At 41.2% G+C, this 18779-nt stretch overlaps 2 protein-coding genes across 2 annotated transcripts in view; one reads left to right on the top strand and one right to left on the bottom strand.

Moving 5' to 3' along the window:
* Positions 1-574, top strand: part of STAB2 (stabilin 2) — a 183309-nt gene extending 182735 nt beyond the window's left edge. Inside the window, exon 69 of the mRNA XM_044679478.1 lies at positions 119-574. Coding sequence (XP_044535413.1) covers positions 119-166 — 48 coding nt within the window. The 3' untranslated portion in view covers positions 167-574. The remainder of the gene's footprint in view (positions 1-118) is intronic.
* A 10344-nt stretch (positions 575-10918) lies between these two features.
* The window catches only part of NT5DC3 (5'-nucleotidase domain containing 3), a 78212-nt gene continuing 70351 nt past the window's right edge, over positions 10919-18779 (bottom strand). The window contains exons 10-12 of the mRNA XM_044679145.1: positions 14577-14652; positions 14335-14465; positions 10919-11677 (exon numbers count right to left, since the gene is read on the bottom strand). Of these exons, the coding sequence (XP_044535080.1) occupies positions 11416-11677; positions 14335-14465; positions 14577-14652 (469 nt within the window). The 3' untranslated portion in view covers positions 10919-11415. The remainder of the gene's footprint in view (positions 11678-14334; positions 14466-14576; positions 14653-18779) is intronic.

The following is an 18779-nucleotide window of genomic DNA, read 5'->3' as shown; positions in this document are numbered from 1 at the left end:
AGAGAGAGAGAGAGAGAGAGAGAGAGAGAGAGAGAGATAGGGAGGAGTATTATCTTAGAGAAATTAAAACCTGGTAGGCTGATTTATAGCATGATTCAGTAACAAATCTCTCTTATAGGACTCTGATGAACAGCAGCTTGTCACTAGCAGTCCCCAAGAACTTTAAGACGACCTGGAGCTGCAGGAGCCAGCTGTGAAGTCCCCTCTTGGGGGTTTACAGAGGAGCCCTCAACCAGCCATTGTCAACTGTGAAACCCTGGAGGCACCAATTTTCAGGAATGTGGACGTGAGATACACACTCCAATGTAATACCTCATTACTTTGCCTGTTTTGGGGAGGGGCAAGAAGGGGAGGCAAAAAAAAAAAAAAAAAAAACATTAATTTCCTTCTACCTTACATCCCAGCCCAACGGGGCAATGAACATTTTCCCTAACCTTGGCATCTGCAAAGGCTATCAGCCTTGCCTGAAATAAGAGCTGACATTAACAGCTCTCTAAGGATTACAAAGTGCTTTACCCTATTTTCTCATTTTATCTTCAAAATGACCTGGGGAGGTAGGTGCTATTATCATCCCCATCTTATAGATAAAGAAACTGAATTAGAGGTTAACTAACATGCCCAAGATCACATGATTAGTGTGTGTCTGAGGCCACATTTGAACTCAGGTTTTCCTCCTCATCTCTACCTTTCAGAAACCCTCTTCCTCCAAAGATTAGCTTGAGCCTCCCTTACAGTGCCCTCCTCTTTCTCTTCCTCCTCAAGTTTTCCTAGATCATTTTGTCTGGATCTCTCATTCACCCCCTCCCCTGTTTTATACTTATCAGTGTCCATGCTGTATTTCTTCTCTTCTTGCCTCAACTAGAATGTAAGCTCCTTGAGGGCAGGAACTGTAATTTTTTTAATTCTTTGCACATAGTATGCACTTAATAAATGTTTTTTGAATGAAATGAATGCAAAACAATATGAGTTCTGCTACTTAAGAATGATCTCCTATTTGGCTGAAAAACTTTGATGAGTGACTCTGGCAAGATTCCCCCAGCTGGACCGCTCAGAATACAACAAAATATCCATATTGCAGACTGAGTCAGCCTCCATGTGTAAGTCTGTACTACACACTTCATTTTAATTACTTTGGCCAAAATGTGATTTCATTGTTGTCAGGAACTCTCCAATGAGGAGATGCTCTCTACCAATGCAGGTTGGCACTTCCTTTTTAGTGTTAAAAGAACTACCTGAGGGCTAAGAGTTTAACGAGTTACCCAGGGTTACATGGCTAGTATGTGCCAGAGATGGGGTTTGACCTCAGCTTTTCCTGATTCACATGCCTGCTTTCTACCTACTGTGCAATGCTGATTTGCATGGATTTCTCTCTGGATTGACAGATCAGAAAGAACACACACTCAACAGGTTGGTATGTATGCCACATAGCTATAATTCAACCTCTCAGAGTCTTAGGGGTAACACCAATGTGGGCAATATACACTCCAAACCACTGATTACTGTGGCTGTTAAGAACCAGTGTGCTTCTCATTTACAAGAAATCAGTCACCATGTCAGCATCAACTCAAGCATTAAACACTAAATGACCAGAAACTCAAAAGAATACAAAATTAAAAATAATCCTAACAGTCTCTCCATAATTCTGGGTCACTCCAACACCAATGCACAGTGCCTGTGGGAAAGAATCGGAGGGAGCCCACTTAAAGAAACTTAGCAGGAAGGTCTATGAGTATGAAGACCCATGTGGCCAAAGGTAATTCACAATTCTGGACTACAGGTCTTGATGCCTTTGGTCCCTTCAGGAACAATCTGCACCACATAAAGTTGCCTCTCTCCTAGAGAGAGTCTCCTGGTTCTCCTGGTCTCCTACTGGACATAGCTAGTCCTCTTCTGTTCTCAAGCTGATGAAAGAGTGATGAGGTTTTATTGCTCACAGCCACTCTTAACAGGATACTAAGAAAAAGTGTTACACTATTTTAATGACAGACAATTCCCTTAAGCTAGAAAACTGCCAGATTTGCAGATAGGAAATGATTTTGCTTTGTCCAACCAGCTTCAAATCAATCAAATTCAATCAGCCTCTTCTCAAAGCAACTCACAGCTCCTAGCAAAAACAGATGAAGAGGCTCTTACCTTTCTCTTTCTCTATCTCAAACCAGACAAGGTAGTTACACAGGCAGCCCCTAGGAAGTTTTCCCCCTCTTCATACTGTAAATGGCACTAGAGTAGCTCTTTACTCAGCAGTAGAGCTCAGCTCTTCTTTCCAATAGCTGATCCATCCTTTATCCAGTTCATTTGCAAAGCAATGACTCTTCCAATCAGCAAATTCTATGCAAATTAGTTAAAGAATTAATGGGAAGCTTTCCATGTCTTCTGCCCCTAGCTTCTTATAATACCTACTATACTCAGTTTACACTGCTTCTCTTTCATCCCTGTAATGTTCATCAAAACATTTTATCTCTGGATTCCTCTCCCTTCCACCATTTCATAGGAGAGTCTATTCCTGTTCAGTGACTTATCCTCACCTTAAATAAAATTCAAGAAAAATGCCTTTGTGCCAAGTACCAACAGTCCTTAAGCAATCTTCCCACAATCACCGGTTATCTGATTTACAATTCTGTCATTTGTAATCTTTAACTCTATAGAAAGCCACATGCAAATTAAGTGATGGGCCAAATGCCCTATAGCCATAGTTATCTTGGTCATTCCTTTAACTTTGAATAGGTCTTCTCAGTACATTTATCTCAAGCATTTAGCCTGCGATATAGTAGGCATTTAATAGATGTTTTTAATTATTGACTGACTGAAACACAGTCCTCTTTTGATCATCAGGACAGTCTATAGCAATGGAAGGGGTTTCTATGGATTTTCCTTCCACTGATAAAATATGAAAGAATGAGACCGAGAGAGATGGAGAAATAGAAGGGAGGAGGGATCATTTGTTAAACACTTTTTATGTTCTAAACATGGGATAAAAATTCAAAAACAAAGACAGTTTCTACCTTCAAAGGTCTGGGCATTCTAGTTAGGGGATGTCTGGGAAAGGGCATTTTGGTTTCCAAAATTACAAGAAAAATGAGTGGAGCTGTAAAGCAACAGAATTAAGCCCCGTTTCCAGTAGCAATAGAGGTATCTGTGATCAGATCATGCTTCCCTAAGTGGAAGGGAATAGAGAAAGTCCAGCATAAACACAGGACCACAAGAGTCACTTACCAGGCAGGATGGCAGAGGCCCAGGCAGGCATCCCAATCTACAAGGTTCAAATCCTCCAGAGTCTGTTAGCTGGTGCAGGAGAAATCCAAGAAGTCATGAAGATGGTGAACAGAGGCATGGGAGAGCTAATGAAATAGAATGCTGCAATATTGATGTGAGTTTTCAGGCTAGAAAGAAAGGAGGAATTGAGGATGGTGCACTGTGGCTGAGCAGGTGGCAAAGGGCTGGGTGGGATGTGAAGCATGACTGGGGTCTACTAGCTAAAGAGGGTTAACAGGCAGATCAACCTACACGGCCACTGGGTTCCCTTATGACTATGGGATTCTTTGATGAGGAATCTGAAGTTCAGAGGAGTCAAGCAACTAGCCTAGAATCATACAACCAGCTAGTTAAATGTCTGAGTTGGAATTCAAATGAAAGTCCAATGCTCTATCCACCAATCTATTCCTTAGGACTATCTCTAGTCCAACCCCTACATTATTATAGATGAAGAATCTGAAGCCTTGGGTAAATTAAGTGACTTGTCTAAGGTCACACAGCTAGAAAGCATCAGAGGTGGGACTTGAGCCCAGATCTTCAGACTTCAAATACAGTGCCCTTTCCCACTGCACCCCAATCACTCAACTTCTTTTGATAAGCCCAATACAAGAGTGAACTTCAGTGGACTGAATGATACAACCCAAGCTTTTATTCAGCAGGAACTTCATCGTTACATAGCAGACAAACATTTTTTTTCCCTCAAATCAGCACTCAACAAATTCACATTGACCTAATTTGACATCGTATCTGGTATCACACAGGCTCACCACGTCATTTAACTGACAAGACATCAACTTCCCAGATCCGACATTGAGTTTTCAAGCAAACTAGAGAATTAACCAGCAAAGCCAGCCTATTACTAAATAAAGATTAAAGCAGTACGAGAGCAGCTCACGCGTACAAAACAAAATAATCACAATGTGTTCTAGGAACATGACATTCTACCCTCTATCGTAGAAAAATAATTCATACTTCTCAAAACACTCCCCGGGGCCATTACTTAGAGGCCATCATTCGGCTTTTCTGATCCAAAAAGCAGGTTAAGACTACTGATTCATCAGGCTTCTTTTGGCAAGATTTTGCCACTTGTCATATGTCAAGCCACTTGTCAGCAAATAGCTCCAACCAGAGGATAACCAGAATGGGGAGACTGGAGCTTTGCCTCAGGGTGTAATATAATCTTATATTCCTTCAACACTGTAGAAAAAATAAAGCCTAGCACTGTGTTAGCAGGAATTAGCTAAAAAGAGAGGCCACTAGGTGGCTCGGTAGATTGAAAGCCACACCTAGAGACAGAAGGTCCTGGGTTCAAATGTGACCTCTGACACTACCTAGCAGTGTGACCCTAAACACTTCACCCCCATTGCCTAGCAGCAGCTCATCTGCTTTGGAACCAATACACAGCATTGATTCTAAACAGGAGGTGAGGGTTTAAAAAAAAAGAAATTAGCTAAAAAATAAATTATCTCCCTGATCCCTACACGTGTCCTCATGCCCCCAAGTCTCTGCATCCCCTTAAATGAGGGCTCTCACATCAAGCTGTTTGCCTCCCCCCCCCCCAGTGCAATCTGCAGGACCTGCTGCCCTGGGAACAAAAAAGCCTAGTTTTGGCTGTGGCTCCAAGGGAGCCCTTTCTAGAAGTCGAATTTGGCTTGTAACCATTAGTGACATCAGAACTGCCCAAACCAGGAGTCTGCAGAAGACAGGTGCCAAGGAAAGCAAGGTCGAACCTTCCTGGTGTGGGTGACAGCTTGGACTCATAACTGGCACGTATCCTGTCTTCTGGTAATAAATCAGACAGTAATGGGATACTCCCAACCCAGGACTGCATTTGGACCTGTCTCTAGCATGAGGAGACCCATCTCATTCTGGAGCACCAAACTCCAAAGCAGAGGATTCAGACAGCTCTTTGTCAGAAACCACATTATTCCTAGCTGGGTGACCCTGGGCAAGTCACTTAACCTCATTGCCCAGCCCTTTCCTTTCTTCTGCCTTGAAACCAATACACAGTATTGATTCTAAGCTGGAAGGTGAGGGTTTTAAAAGAAGCCACAATTATTGTGGCCATGTGGGGCTGTTCCCTTTGTTTAATTTTTTAAGGTTTTGGTCACTGGGGGTGAGGGGTGTACATCAAGGCCATTCAACCCACCCAAAGCTAAGCTAGTTACAAATAGCAATAAGAAACAGTTCTGGCTACTGAAAAAAATGCTAGAAAAGACTGCATTTTCTGTAGCAAGTAATGCAGGCAGAAATACACCAGAATACAGAATGTCACCAATCCTGAAATATGTCACTGATTACAATGGATAACAAACTTGTATGGACAACTCTGACTTTGTTAAATACCAGGGATCTACTGACAAGGCAAACAATTTTTAAATTGCTCTCGTTTCTTTTTTTTTTTTAATTTGGGAAATAAAGTTGTTTTCAACATTTCAGAATAAAATTTTCAATCAACAACCCTAGACTGGTAAATTTGGATTCTTTTAATGCTACCTTCCTAGGATCCCCAGGGTAAGTAGGTGATCAAGTGGATAGTGCCAGTCAGGAAGATCTGAGTTCAAATCCAGCCTCAGACACTTACTATCTGTGTGGCCCTGGACAAGTCACTTAACTCTGTTGGCCTCATTTTCCTCATCTATAAAATAAGTCGAGAAGGAAATGGCAAATTGCCCCAGTATCTCTGCCAAGAAAAATGACTGAACAACAACAAAATCCTCAGATCTTAGTTTTAGAACACGGAGGAATCTTAGAGGCCATCAAGTCCAATCCTTTCGTATTGGAGATGAGAAAACTTAAGGAACAGAGAGTTTGTGTGATTTGCCCAGGGTCATGCAGCACACAGGAATCTGAGATTAGACTGGAACCCCAAAGCTGAGTCCCAGAACACCGTTCTATCAACTCTACTATGATGCTTCTATGGATCTGCACCCAATTTAATACTAGAAAATCCTGCTCTTGGTGTACCTTACCCAACTATATGAGAAGGAAAGGCTCAAAGTCTCAGCTAGAGAGAGGCACGATGGTTCGAAATTTGCCTAGATGTACAGTTGCCTCACAAAGAACAAAATCCACGTTTTAGGGGTCAAAATCTCACTTGTGATCTCAGTAATGGCAGGGCTAAGTCTGCCTTCAAGGCTTAGAGGGTGACATCTATCAGCTTATAAATGAAAACTCCACAGACAAATAGAAAAATGAGTGTGCCATCAACCTTCATGGAGAAAGAAGATGCTACTAATCCAGAATGCCCACTGAGCCAGAGGGACTTGGTTTGCTCTGAGTTCAAGAATTCTGATGAGCTTAATATTAGCTGGTGAATAAATATTTATTAAGTGCCTACTATGTGCCAAGCACTGGGGACACAAAGGCAAAAGGCAGCCCCTTCCTTCAAGGAGATCATACAGATCTAATATTGGAAGGGACCCAAAAGATGATCTAGCTCAACTTCATTTTTCAGAAAAAGAAACTGAGGCTTCAGCAGGCTAAGTGACTACCCCAAAGTGACACACGTAGATAAACATGAAAGAGATATCACAAAGGACTCAAAAGGGTTAGACGGTTGGTTCCCATTTCTATATGGGAAGATGATGCATGTTATCTTCTAAGAATCTTATCATCAATTAGAAGGATTCTACATAAAAAGAGTAAATGCGAGCAAGTCAATTATGTTCAGATGATGTTAAAAAAAATGGATAGCTGAGAAAAGGGGATAGCAAGGGGAAAAGAGGGGAGAGTAAGCATCAAAAAAGGTAGGATTTAAACCCAAGTCCTCAGAGTCTGGAATTAGTGTTCCATCCACTCCATGATCTCGGCTTCCTGTGACCAGTGATATAAAAACATAAGATCCAGGCAGCTAGGAAGCACAGTGGATAAAACACTGGACATGGAGACAGGAGGTCCCAAGTTCAAATCTGGCCTCAGACACTTCCTAGCTAGGCAAGTCACTTAACCCCAATTGCTGAGCCCTTGCCACTCTCCAGTCTTAGAATTGATACTAACATAGAAAGTAAGCATTTAAAAAAAAAAAAAGAAAACATGGAATCATAGACTTAGAACTAGAAAGAAACTGGGAAGTCATCTAGTCCAGCTTCTAATTTTTCACATGAGAACCAGAGAATGTAAGTGACTCACCCAAACAAGCCTAAACATCAGCAGTGGAATCTAAACCCAGGACCTCTGACTAGGAATACAACATCCTTTTTCCAATGACCCAATCTGCTTTTCAAAGATGGCTTGTGAGGGTGTCCTGGAGCCCTTGCAAACAGACTCAGAATGCCGATGGCTAAATTTGCAATGTGAGTATTGACACTTCAGAAATCAGAAAATGCTACAAATCGGGGTTTGAATTTTGGCCTGTTGATTGTCTAGGCTTAAGATGGAGAAAATGTTAAAAAAAAAAAAACAGAATAAACTTTAAATTGTGTCGTGCATTCATTTTTTCCCATGGCAAGCTTGTTGTTCAATACTTATCAGCATACTCTAGGCTAAGGGTATCATCTTTGAAATATAAGACAACTCACAGAAGGAAAATTATCTTTTCTTACTTAGAAAAAATCTCTCTCCTCCCTCTACCTGCCAACCCCATTGTTTAGTCATTTTTCAGTCATATCTGATTCTTCCAAACCCCATTTAGGGTTTTCTGGTCAAAGATACTGGAGGGGGTTGACATTTCCTTCTCCAGCTCATTTTTTTTAATATTTGTTTTAAACCCTTAACTTCTGTGTATTGGTTCCTTGGTAGAAGAGTGGTAAGGGTGGGCAATGGGGGTCAAGTGACTTGCCCAGGGTCACACAGCTGGGAAGTGGCTGAGGCCGGGTTTGAACCTAGGACCTCCCGTCTCTAGGCCTGGCTCTCAATCCACTGAGCTACCCAGCTGCCCCTCTCCAGCTCATTTTACAAATGAGGAAACTGAGGTAAACAAGGCTAAGTGATTTTCCCAGGGTCACACAACTGAGCCTAGATACCGACTCAAGTCTTCCTGACTCCAGGCCCAGTGCTTTATCCACTTAGCCACTAGCTGTCCTTGCCAAGATCATTTCTAACTCCCAAACCACTCTCCATCCTCCTGCAGGGTAGACTGTCTCTAAAGAAACAGCATTTAGGAGAAGCTCCACATTACCTAGACTTAATCCAAACAACCCTTCAGTATAGGAAGTGCTCAAAAAATGTTTATTGATTTAATTGGGATTAAAACCAAATAATGCTGTCGTTTTGAAGTGATCACCATTTACCCATTCACTAAGAAGATATTCAAACTGTGACTAATTCATACATAGTTGTGAAACTTCAATATCTTGAACATACATCTTATCCCAAAGAAGATAAGTCAAAGAGCTCATCTAGAAATCGACTCAATTTTGACAATGGTCATAGCTGACTACCATCCATCTGATACCTTAAAATGCAATTTCAGGTGACCTTAGGAAGAGAATATGGGAAGGTATCCAAGAAGAACTTCGTGAAACACGTGGCCTCTGAATCACTGTGGTCACTACAGTAAGGAATCACAAACGTGGACAATTCCTGGTTTTTCTGGGCCTCTCCCTGAGCAGGGTGAGGGACAATGGCAGACACCTCAGAAGGAAGAATCTCCTATCATTCAGAGTTCCTCCAAAAAAGACTGGACAGACAGCAGATTCTCCTTCGTGGAGGTCTCCAAGCTAAGGAAAGATGACCGTTTATGGGAGCAATTACTGTACAGGTTGGCCCAGGTAACAGCTGAGGTCCTTTTCCAACTCAGATTTTGTGACCAGCTTGGCATTATAGAGGAGGATTCCATTGGGTAAAGTCACTTCTATGACCCAAAATAGGGATTATAGAAACAGCCCTTAGTACATCTTGGTTTGGGATTTGAAATAAAGTCACCATTTACCTTTTCACAAAGAATATATTCAAACTCTGTGATCTATGAAGTGCCCCTCTCAGAGGGCAGCACTGGACAAATTCCCAGCATCCTCATGTATATTTGTGAAACTATGTTATTAAAATTTTGTTGCAAGGAGTAATTAATAGTAACTAACATTTATATGGTGCTTCAAGGTCTGCAAAGCACTCTCTTTCCTCTGCTGGGATTCCAAAAAGGCAATTTCATTATTCTGTTACCTCCCCAGTTTCTAGGAACTAGCACTGGGATTGATCATTTTAATAAGATTTCCAAACAGCAGAGCCATGGGGAGGTAGAGGGATCACACAAGTTTTTGCAAAAAGATTCTACCTGTTCCCTCATACCACCTCCAGTACTAAAACTTGAGATTGACATTGTTTTTGCCTTTTTAATAGCTCACAGATGATTCAGGTTCATTTTGTTAAAGTTGAGTGGAGATCTTCTCCAGCTCCTGCTGTCTTATTTTGCACATGAATCAAGAACCTTTCTTAAATGTGAACCACAACCCACTTCCAGCCCCAAATTCTCCTTGGCAGCCTGGGAAGATCATTTACCCAAAACACTTTTCTCTCTGCATTCAACAGAAAAAAGAACCTTTCTGATTGGATAGGGTTAGACTCTCATCCATCATTCATCCTACTCTTCTTTCTGCCCCAAGTAAAGATGTGACTGGATGAAAATAAGGGAGGGTGAGGAAGTTGAGTCCTCCCAGGAGCATGGTTTCCCATTCTTTGAAATGTTGAGAATACCCAGGATGCAGGGTAAATCCACAATGAAAAAGAAAAACCAAAAAAAAAAAATCTCAAAACCAAAAATTTGAGGAAATGACCTCTAGCTTTTGCCCTACCTTTGTCCCTGGCAGTCCAGCACAAGCATAAGACTTGGCTAAATGATAATTACGATTACAGCAATAGCTGACATTTACACAGTGAGTTAATGTTTGCAAAGCTTTTTGTTAATATGGGTTATCCCAAAAGAATTAATGAAGTTTTAGGTTCTTAAAGACTTTTGGGACACTAAATATTACCTCATTTAAGCCTCTCAACAATTTTGGGGTTTAGAAACAAGGATTAAGATGGGGAAGAAAGCTCAGATTTGTGATTCCTGTAGTTTAGAAAAATCCCTCTAACAGCCCATGGTTTCCTTCTCTGCTACTTATAATATAGTCTAAGAGAGTTGTCCCACGTGGTTCGATGGGGACATAATTGGGAATGTTGACTTTAAATGATCACTCCGTTGCAAATAGTAATAATATGGAAATAGGTTTTGAACAATGATACATGTGAAACCCAGTGGAATTGCTCATTGGCTCCGGGAGATGGGAGGAAAGAATATGAATCATGTAACCATGGGAAAATATTCTAAATTAACTAATTTTTTTTAAAAAGAGAAAGTTGTCTATGGGCAATGAACTGTTGAGTAACTTATTGCATAAGGGGTTTTCTTTTTAAAATTTAAAAAGAATAAATTCCCAAATGAAAATTAAATTTTCATAAAGACAACCCCTTAAGTTACCCAGTTCTCAAAGCCACTATCTGTCCCAGATGGTTCATGAATTGAGATCTTCCCAGCTTTGTGGTAAAGATTGGCTCTTTGCCCAATCTTACTATAAGGATTATTATCCCCATTTTACAGTTAAGAAAAGTAAGGTTCAGAGCCCTTAAGCAATTTTCCCATGGTCACACAGTTAGTAAGTACCAGAAGAAGAATCCGAACCCAAATCTTCTGCTCTTCCCACTCTGCTATGCTGCCTCCTATTTATAGCCTTTGTGAAATCAAGGACAAAGAGGTAGGCATCTCTTTATTTGCCATAATATCTTATACATCTCAGGAACCCAAAAGAGAGTTGTTGAATGAATAAATGATCAAGAAACACAGTAGTTTCAAGACTGTCAAAACTTGACCAAGGACAACATTTCAGAATCAGTGCCAACCATCACAGAAAATTTCGTGTTCACTCCAAGACCTTTATAAACTGAAAGGCTGAAAAAATGGGCTTTCAATATGAAGTTCGCTTTCAGCCAACAGAAACTTACAGGATCTATTTTCCCTCCCCCTGGGTGTCCGTAATTCCCATTATCATTAACAGGGGACAAAGATCCGAAGAGGGTCAGACCAGTTCATTCTGAATTCCTGTCCTATCAACAACACAAGGAAATTTATTCACCAGGTAAAATCATATAAATAGCAAAATACAACATTGATGCTTGCTTAAAAAGCAAAGTTTATACCCTTCTTGTTGGTATTAATGCCTCAATGTCCGCCAGTGGTCTGTTGGGTTACTTGGCCTGGGCGACCCCGTGGGTCACAGGGATATGGAAGTTCCCTGCTGGGGGCCGATCAGACCAGGCTGGGAGTTCGTGCTGCAGAGGAGTCCTCCGGGGATAGAACGTGTGGCTGAGGTCGTAGCTCAGGAGACAGCTCAGAGACGCCATGTAGATGTCAGCAAATCGAGACAAGCGCCTCAGGAAGTAGGTGGGGTTCTGGTCAGTGCGAAACAGGCTTCCAAACTGGGAGTTGAAGAAATTTTTGGTCATTTCTCTATAAAAGTAAAGAAGTTAAGGGGAAAGGAGAATGTTAAAAACAGGAGTGTCTGACCAGAAGAAAAAAAAAAAGCTTTTTTTAAAGGAATCTATCAAAAGCATCTAATTTTATTAGACGAGTTTTGTTTGTTTCCACTTTGCAAACAATTACATTTATTTTTTTTCCCTTTTTTATTGTCATATAAAACCCATTTCCATGTTGGCCATTGTAAGAGCAAAGTCAGACATGACCAAAACCCCAAAATAAGACCAAAAATACTCTCTTTGATATGGAAGACGATCCCAACAGTTCTTTCTCTGGAGGCAGATAGCCTTCCTCGTCATAAGTCTTTCAGGATTGTCCCAGATCAGTGCATTGTGGAGAGTAGCCAAGTTTTCACAAATAATTCTCATCCAATATTGCTGTTATCATGCAAAATGTTCAACCGGTTCTGCTCATTTCATCCAGCCCCAGTTCCTGCAAATCTTTCCAGCTTTTTCTGAAATGATCTTGCTGTTCACTTCTTATAGCACAGTAGTATTCCATCAAATCATCTACCACAATTTGTACATCTATTCTCCAATGGATGGACAATTCTCTTAATTTCCAAGTCTTTGCCATGACAAAAAGAACTACTATAAATATTTCTGCAAAAGTAAGTCTTTTCCCCTTTTTTATTATTTCTTTGGGATACAGACCCAGTAGTGGCATTATCAGATCAAGGGTGTAATAGGTAACCTCTGGGAAGAAGATGGAGACCGGCTTGAGTGACAGATCGTCGGTCATAGAACTTAGAATTTACCCAGATGGCATGAGCCAAGGGCAAAAGGCAGTTGCTACGCCCAGGGGCAGAAGACTTCTGGGTCTTATTTTTGAGAAGGGGCTCGTGGGTGGTGAAAGGTGGGCAGGCCTACAGACCTGCATATCTATAATCCTGTACCTGATTATCTCATAATATCAATTGACCTATTACTGAACAAGGCTGAGAGATAAACATGCACACCTGCTATCAAGAAGACTATCACAATCCCTTCCCTTCACTTGGTCTAGACCACAGGCCGAGACTGACCAGGGTCTGGGAGGGAGAGAAGCCTCTCCAGCCGGCTGCCAATTTGCTACTTATTGATTAACCTATTCTAACTCCCATAGGTTTAGCATAGCCATCCCCAACACCGCTTTCCTTATCCTGAATCCTACTCCTTTGAGTTATAGCATTAAACCCTTTGAAACTTAGTTCAAGTGAAGACTGATATCATTCCAAGAGCAAGTGAATAATTACTGCCAAAGGGGAAAAGGGATTTTACCAAATCGTAGTCATTCGGTCTTATCCAAACCAATATTGATAACTATCCTTAATACGAACCTTTATCCTCTAACCTAAGCCCAAGCCAAGTAACCAGAGGAGCTGTGTGAACAATATACAGCTCCTCACTCGATAACTTTGGCTTGGCCGCTGTTTACAGGGTCAAGTGCTTGCCTGAGTTGAACATTCATAAACTCTGGTGGTTATCAGCACACCTTAGTGGCCACTCAGGCATCCCTATTCTCACCCAGCCTAGTTCCATTTACCATCCAGGGATCTTGGGCCAGCTTGTCAGGCCCACCTTACAGAAGCATCATACCACCCGTATAACAAGGGGTATACACAGTTTTATAGCTCTTTGGCAGACAAATTTTAAAAGAATAAATTCCCAAATGAACATTTAGTTTTCATAAAGAAAACCCCCTATGTAATAATTTTTTCAAAAGTAATTCCCATCAGCAGCTGGATAACTCAGTGGATTAAGAGCCAGACCTAGAGATGGGAGTTTCTGGGTTCAAAACTGGCCTCAGACACTTCCTGGGTTCAAATCTGACCTCAGGCTGGGTGACCCTGGGCAAGTCACTTAACCCCCAGTGCCTAACCCTTAACATTCTTCTGCCTTGGAACCAACACACAGTATTGATTCTAAGATGGAAGGTGAGGGTTTAAAAAAAGAGTAATTCCCATCAATTTCCCATTTGGGGGCAGCTAGTTGGGACAATGGATAGGCCATCAAGCCTGGAATCAGGAAGGCCCAAGTCCAAATCCAACCACGGATATTTACTAGGTATGTGATCCTGGATAAGTCACTAAGCTCTGTTTGCCTCTATTTCTTCAACTGTAAAATCAAAAAGAAAAAAGGGAGGGAGGAAGGGGGAGGGGAGAGAGAGAGAGAGAGAGAGAGAGGGAGGGAGGGAGGGAGGAAAGAGTTCTGAGAAACTTGGGGAAACTTAGATTTACCTGTACAGAATGAAATGATCAGAATAAGGATAACCACACAATAGCCACAAAAACTCAAGGAGAAGAAATCCTGAAAGACCTTCAGATGAATGAAAACGATGCGTACTTCCCTCCTTTCATCAGAGAGGTGATAGACTACATGTGTGAAATGTATGCATTTCAGACATGCTCAATGCATTATTTGTTTTGTTTAACGTCTTTGTTGTTACAAAGGAAGAATCTCTACAGCTTTGAGTGGAGTCCTTGAAAAGTAGCAGTCATTAAACATCAATAAAACTTTTTTTTATCTCTGCTTACAACAAAGTCCCTCTTCAGGAAGGAGAAACACTTCCACTGGCTTTTAAAAAGACAGGTGGTGAGAGAGACAGAGACAGAGGCTGCACTTAAAACATTTACAAGATACAAATCTTACCTCATCTCCTTTCTTTCCTTTTTCCATTCTTGCAAAATCACCTGAGACTCATCATCTCTGTGAATCTGAAGAATGAGAACAGAAAGTAAGGGAAAACAGTTAGTGGTGTCATTGGTGTCGATGTGTGTTTTCTTAAGTAATTAAAGTAAAAACAAAATGGAGAGAAATCGAAATTACCTTTCCCTCACAGTTCTTACTTTCCAGTGCATTTCCTAATTCATCATTACAGTATCATAACTTACACTTCTGCCACTGGCGTCCTCCATGGATGCCTTATTATGGCATGGAAGCAGTCCTGGGTTCTCAAAGACACAAGATCTGGCCTTTAGTCCCCCAAGAGAAAAACATTTGCACTACAGGTGATGGACTGTGACTGTACAAGGACAAGCCAGGCTAAGGGCACAAAAATTCTTCTCCTTTCTTATAACTTCAGAAGCTGAGTCTATCTCTCCAGAGCAGAGGGAGCCTGAGTACCGTGGAGAGTGATCCAAAGCAGCTAGGTGGCTCGGTGAGTTAAGAGCCAGGCTTTGAGACGGTAGGTCCTGGGTTCAAATCTAACCTCGAATACTTCCTAGGTGTGCAGCCCTGGGCAAGTCACTTAGCCCCAGTTGCCTAACCCTTACCATTCTTCTGCCTTAGAACCATTACAGAGCATTGATTCTAAGGCAGAAGGTAAGGGGTTTTTTTTTAAAGATGCAATTGGGAGAGATTTATAATTGTATTTTCATAGAACTATGATTATAATTAGAAAATATTTAGTTTATAATAAATTGTAATCATATTACAAAGTAAAATAAAATATAAATAATATTACATTTTAAAACTAAATCAATATGCAGCCCACAGGGATCTTTTTCTACAGAATAACAGCCCCCATTTTTATTTAGCACCATGGCTTCCAGATCTTCCCATTTCCTCCCTCATCCAAGTCAGAATCTTAGGATTTAGAGTTGCAAGAGACTTTACAGATTATCCAGACCAACCCCTTCATTTTACAGTTGGGGAAACAGAGACACCAAGAGGTCATAGGACTTTAGAATTTAAAAATGGAAGGAATTTTACAGATTTTCCAATCCCCTTATTCAACAGATGAGGAAACTGAAGAGTGTCTATATAATACTTGGCCAAAGGTGACACAGGCACTAAGCAGCACAGCCAAAAGTCCAACCCAAGCTGAACAAGTCAACTTGCTCAAGATCCCACAGCTAGTTCTGATAGAGCCTGGCCTCAAATGCAGGTCCCCTGATTCCAATGCTCTTTCCCTATACCCAGGTACCTCTGGGAATCTACTAAGATCAGAGTCCTGATCTAAAATAAACCTTCTTCTGATTTTCCATTCTTCACTCAGTCATCTCTCTTTAAAATGCACCATTCAAAAACAAATACAAAAAATTGGATCACTCAAAGGAAAGGCAGATGTGAACTCACTCGGCAGATCATAGCTGCTCTCTAATGCCCATCAGACCGAGAGAGAATGCCAACCCCAAAGCTAACCCAGCCAGCCTCACTCAGAGTCCCAAATTCCCAAAGGTATAAATGCAGTAATCAAAGCCAGAGACAGAGGATAGCCAGCAACAGGTGGCTTCGCTCCTCTCTCTCCTGGTTGGGTAAGGGGTGGGGAGGGGAAAGGGAACACATTATTTTAGAAACTTAAGTCAAACACTAAACAGCTGAATGGCCCTCTTCAGGATGCCAGCTTGAAGCTGCCTTCTACTATTGTAACCGAGGTCATCCACTCTACTCCTAGTCATCATCTGTTCAAAACTAAAATCTGCCCAAATACCACTTCCCCAGTTAGGTCCTTCCTGATCCCCAGTCATCACCGCCCCACACCTGCCACCCCCACTCACACACTCTCCCCATCTCCAAAGCCAGAGATGATTTTCTATATATAGTTTGTATTTACTTGTCTGTACAAGAGCTCTTTCCCCCAGTCAAATGTAAGCTCCTAGAGGGGAGGTCCTCTTTATTTTTGTCTTTGTATCTCTGGTGCCTGGCACAGAGTAGGTACTTAATAAACACTCACTCAGTAACTGAACTCCTCCAATTATTCAGGCCTCAATAAAAAGTAATGAGATTGGTTTTTTTAAACAAAATGGGCCAGGATTTATACCAACCAACACAAAGCTGGTCGTTGAAGAGTCCAAAGCAGCTGGAAATTCCTCTTTCAGAACTGCCTTCAGTCAGTTTATAAAACATATGAGAAAACTAAGTCCATTATTTTATATACACAGCCTCATTTTGTTGATTTTTTTTAACTACCCTTCCCGTTGCCAAAAAAATGTGGATTACCCAGCTTGATCATGCATCTTATTCATTAGAGTTGGCTTCAAGTGAGTCTCTGTTCTTGCTAAAAATTCAAATATATATTGTCTTGGGCCAGGATGCTGGTAGAATCAAGGAGGCTTGAGTTAACCCCTGCAGGCTCCCACAACATCAGCTGGAACTATGATGATCAAAGAATTTGTAGTCAAATAACGCAGTTTTTTCCTGGGTCAAAGGTTCTTGATCTAAGACCCACATAGACTCTACAGAGATTTCAAGAGGTTCGTGAATTTGGATAAAGAAAAAAAACTACATCTTCAAATCCACTCTCCCTTAGTGACTTTGTAATCTTAAGGTTTTATTTCACCAATTTAGAAATATTATCCTAAAGAGTTCCATAAGCTTTATCACACTGCCCCGGGGGTCCATGACACAGAGAAGGTTAAGAATCTTGTCCCAGCAGATGGATCTGGGAATCTTTCAGCTCTGGGTGATTCTTTGCACCAAATATGGAACATGCATCCTCAAAGGACAAATGGAGCCCTGCCACCACTGAAGATATCCAAGACTTGAAGCCTGAACTCTGGAGGCCACGCCAAGAGGTCACCCAGTGTCACAGAACTACAGAAATTCTGAGCTGACAGGATGCACGGAGGTTGTGTAGACCAAACCAGAACTGAGCAAAAGTCCTCTCTGTCACATCCCTGACAAGTCTCTGCTTGGGTGCCTTCAGGGATAGGGAAGTCATTACCCTGCCTGAGGTAGCCCTTTCTGCTGAGGCTGGGAGAATGGGGTCACACAACTAGAAAGAGTCTGAAGCAAAATTCCACTCCACTTAGGAGTGACTGCTTTCACAGTCAAGCACTATGTTATCTAGTTCCCTAGGCAAACCAAGGGCATAAAAGGGCTGCTTATACTTGGGATGCTCAAAAAGTACTGCCCGCACACACATGCACACTTTTATATTCTCAAAACAAGGGCTAAACACATTTTACAAAGATATCAAGAGTACCTAGGAAATCCCACGAAAGAAAAATGAGAAAACTGAGACAAAAGTCCATGTGAGAGAAGACCCAAAACCAGTTTAGCCAAAAGACAAAACTGAAGCCGACCAAAGGGAGAATGTGTGCCAGCCTCCTCTCTCAGGTTTCCAGGGCATTCTGCTCACTGTTTACCTGCTACTGCATGGCAGAAGTGCCAGGCAGGTGCCCACCTTCTTTTCTAAAAGTTATCTGGGAAGTTGGGAATTAAAAATCCTAAGAAGGGCACACCTGGGTTGGCCAAGAGAGAGCAGCTATTCTTTACCCCTCACCCTGAAAAGATCAAGATCAAGACAACCAAAATTGTCATGATCGAATCAGAAAAGAAGGGAGGCTTCATGTGGGAACCTGGAACCTCACAGAGAAGAAACACACAATGCCAGCTTTCCCCCCTCTCATTGGGGAGGCTTCCATGAAGGAAAAACTGACAGGTATAAATTCATATTAAATTTTAAATATTATAATATTTATACTATAATTATTAATATTTTAAATTGTTATTAATTTATATTATTTGTAATAATAAATGTATTATATACATTAAATTATATTTAAATGTATATTAAGTACCATTTAAATATTAAATACAATTTTAAGGGTGAAAGAAACACAAATGATATGATCATTTTGGGGGAGCCAGAAGGGACATTAAAAAGGCTCCTAGTTCAATGCTCTCATTTTGTAAATAAATGAATGGATGGTCAGAGAGAGGTGACTTGGCCAAAGTCACACTGCAGAGTTTGGATCTGAGCCTAGGACCTCTGACTCCATCTCCAGGGTTCCTTCCATGATATCACACCCTAGACCAGCATGGAGGAAAGAATTAAGAGTCAGAAAACATGAGGTCAAATCTGAGCTCCCCTAGCACAGTATCTGAATAAGTTAGTAAATGCCTACTGATGGGTTGATGAATCTTCAAGGTCATATTAGGCAATTTAAAAGTAAAAATAAAATACAAAAGCTAGTGAATAGCTGATTCTAGTGGCTAAGTTTTTTGTTGTTTTGTTTTCAGAAACAAAATCAGGGAAGTCTTTACCAAGGACGTGGCATCTTGAAATATCTATAAATTTCGATTGCTGATATCATCTTTGAGGCCAGGTTAGCTAATAAAAAGTATGAATGAGAAATTGAGGCAAGGAA

Source organism: Gracilinanus agilis, chromosome 5 (genome assembly GCF_016433145.1).
Source record: "Gracilinanus agilis isolate LMUSP501 chromosome 5, AgileGrace, whole genome shotgun sequence".
Classification (NCBI taxonomy): Eukaryota; Metazoa; Chordata; class Mammalia; order Didelphimorphia; family Didelphidae; genus Gracilinanus; species Gracilinanus agilis.
Note: the sequence above shows the minus strand (reverse complement) of the source record. Positions and strands in the feature narration are given on the sequence as shown.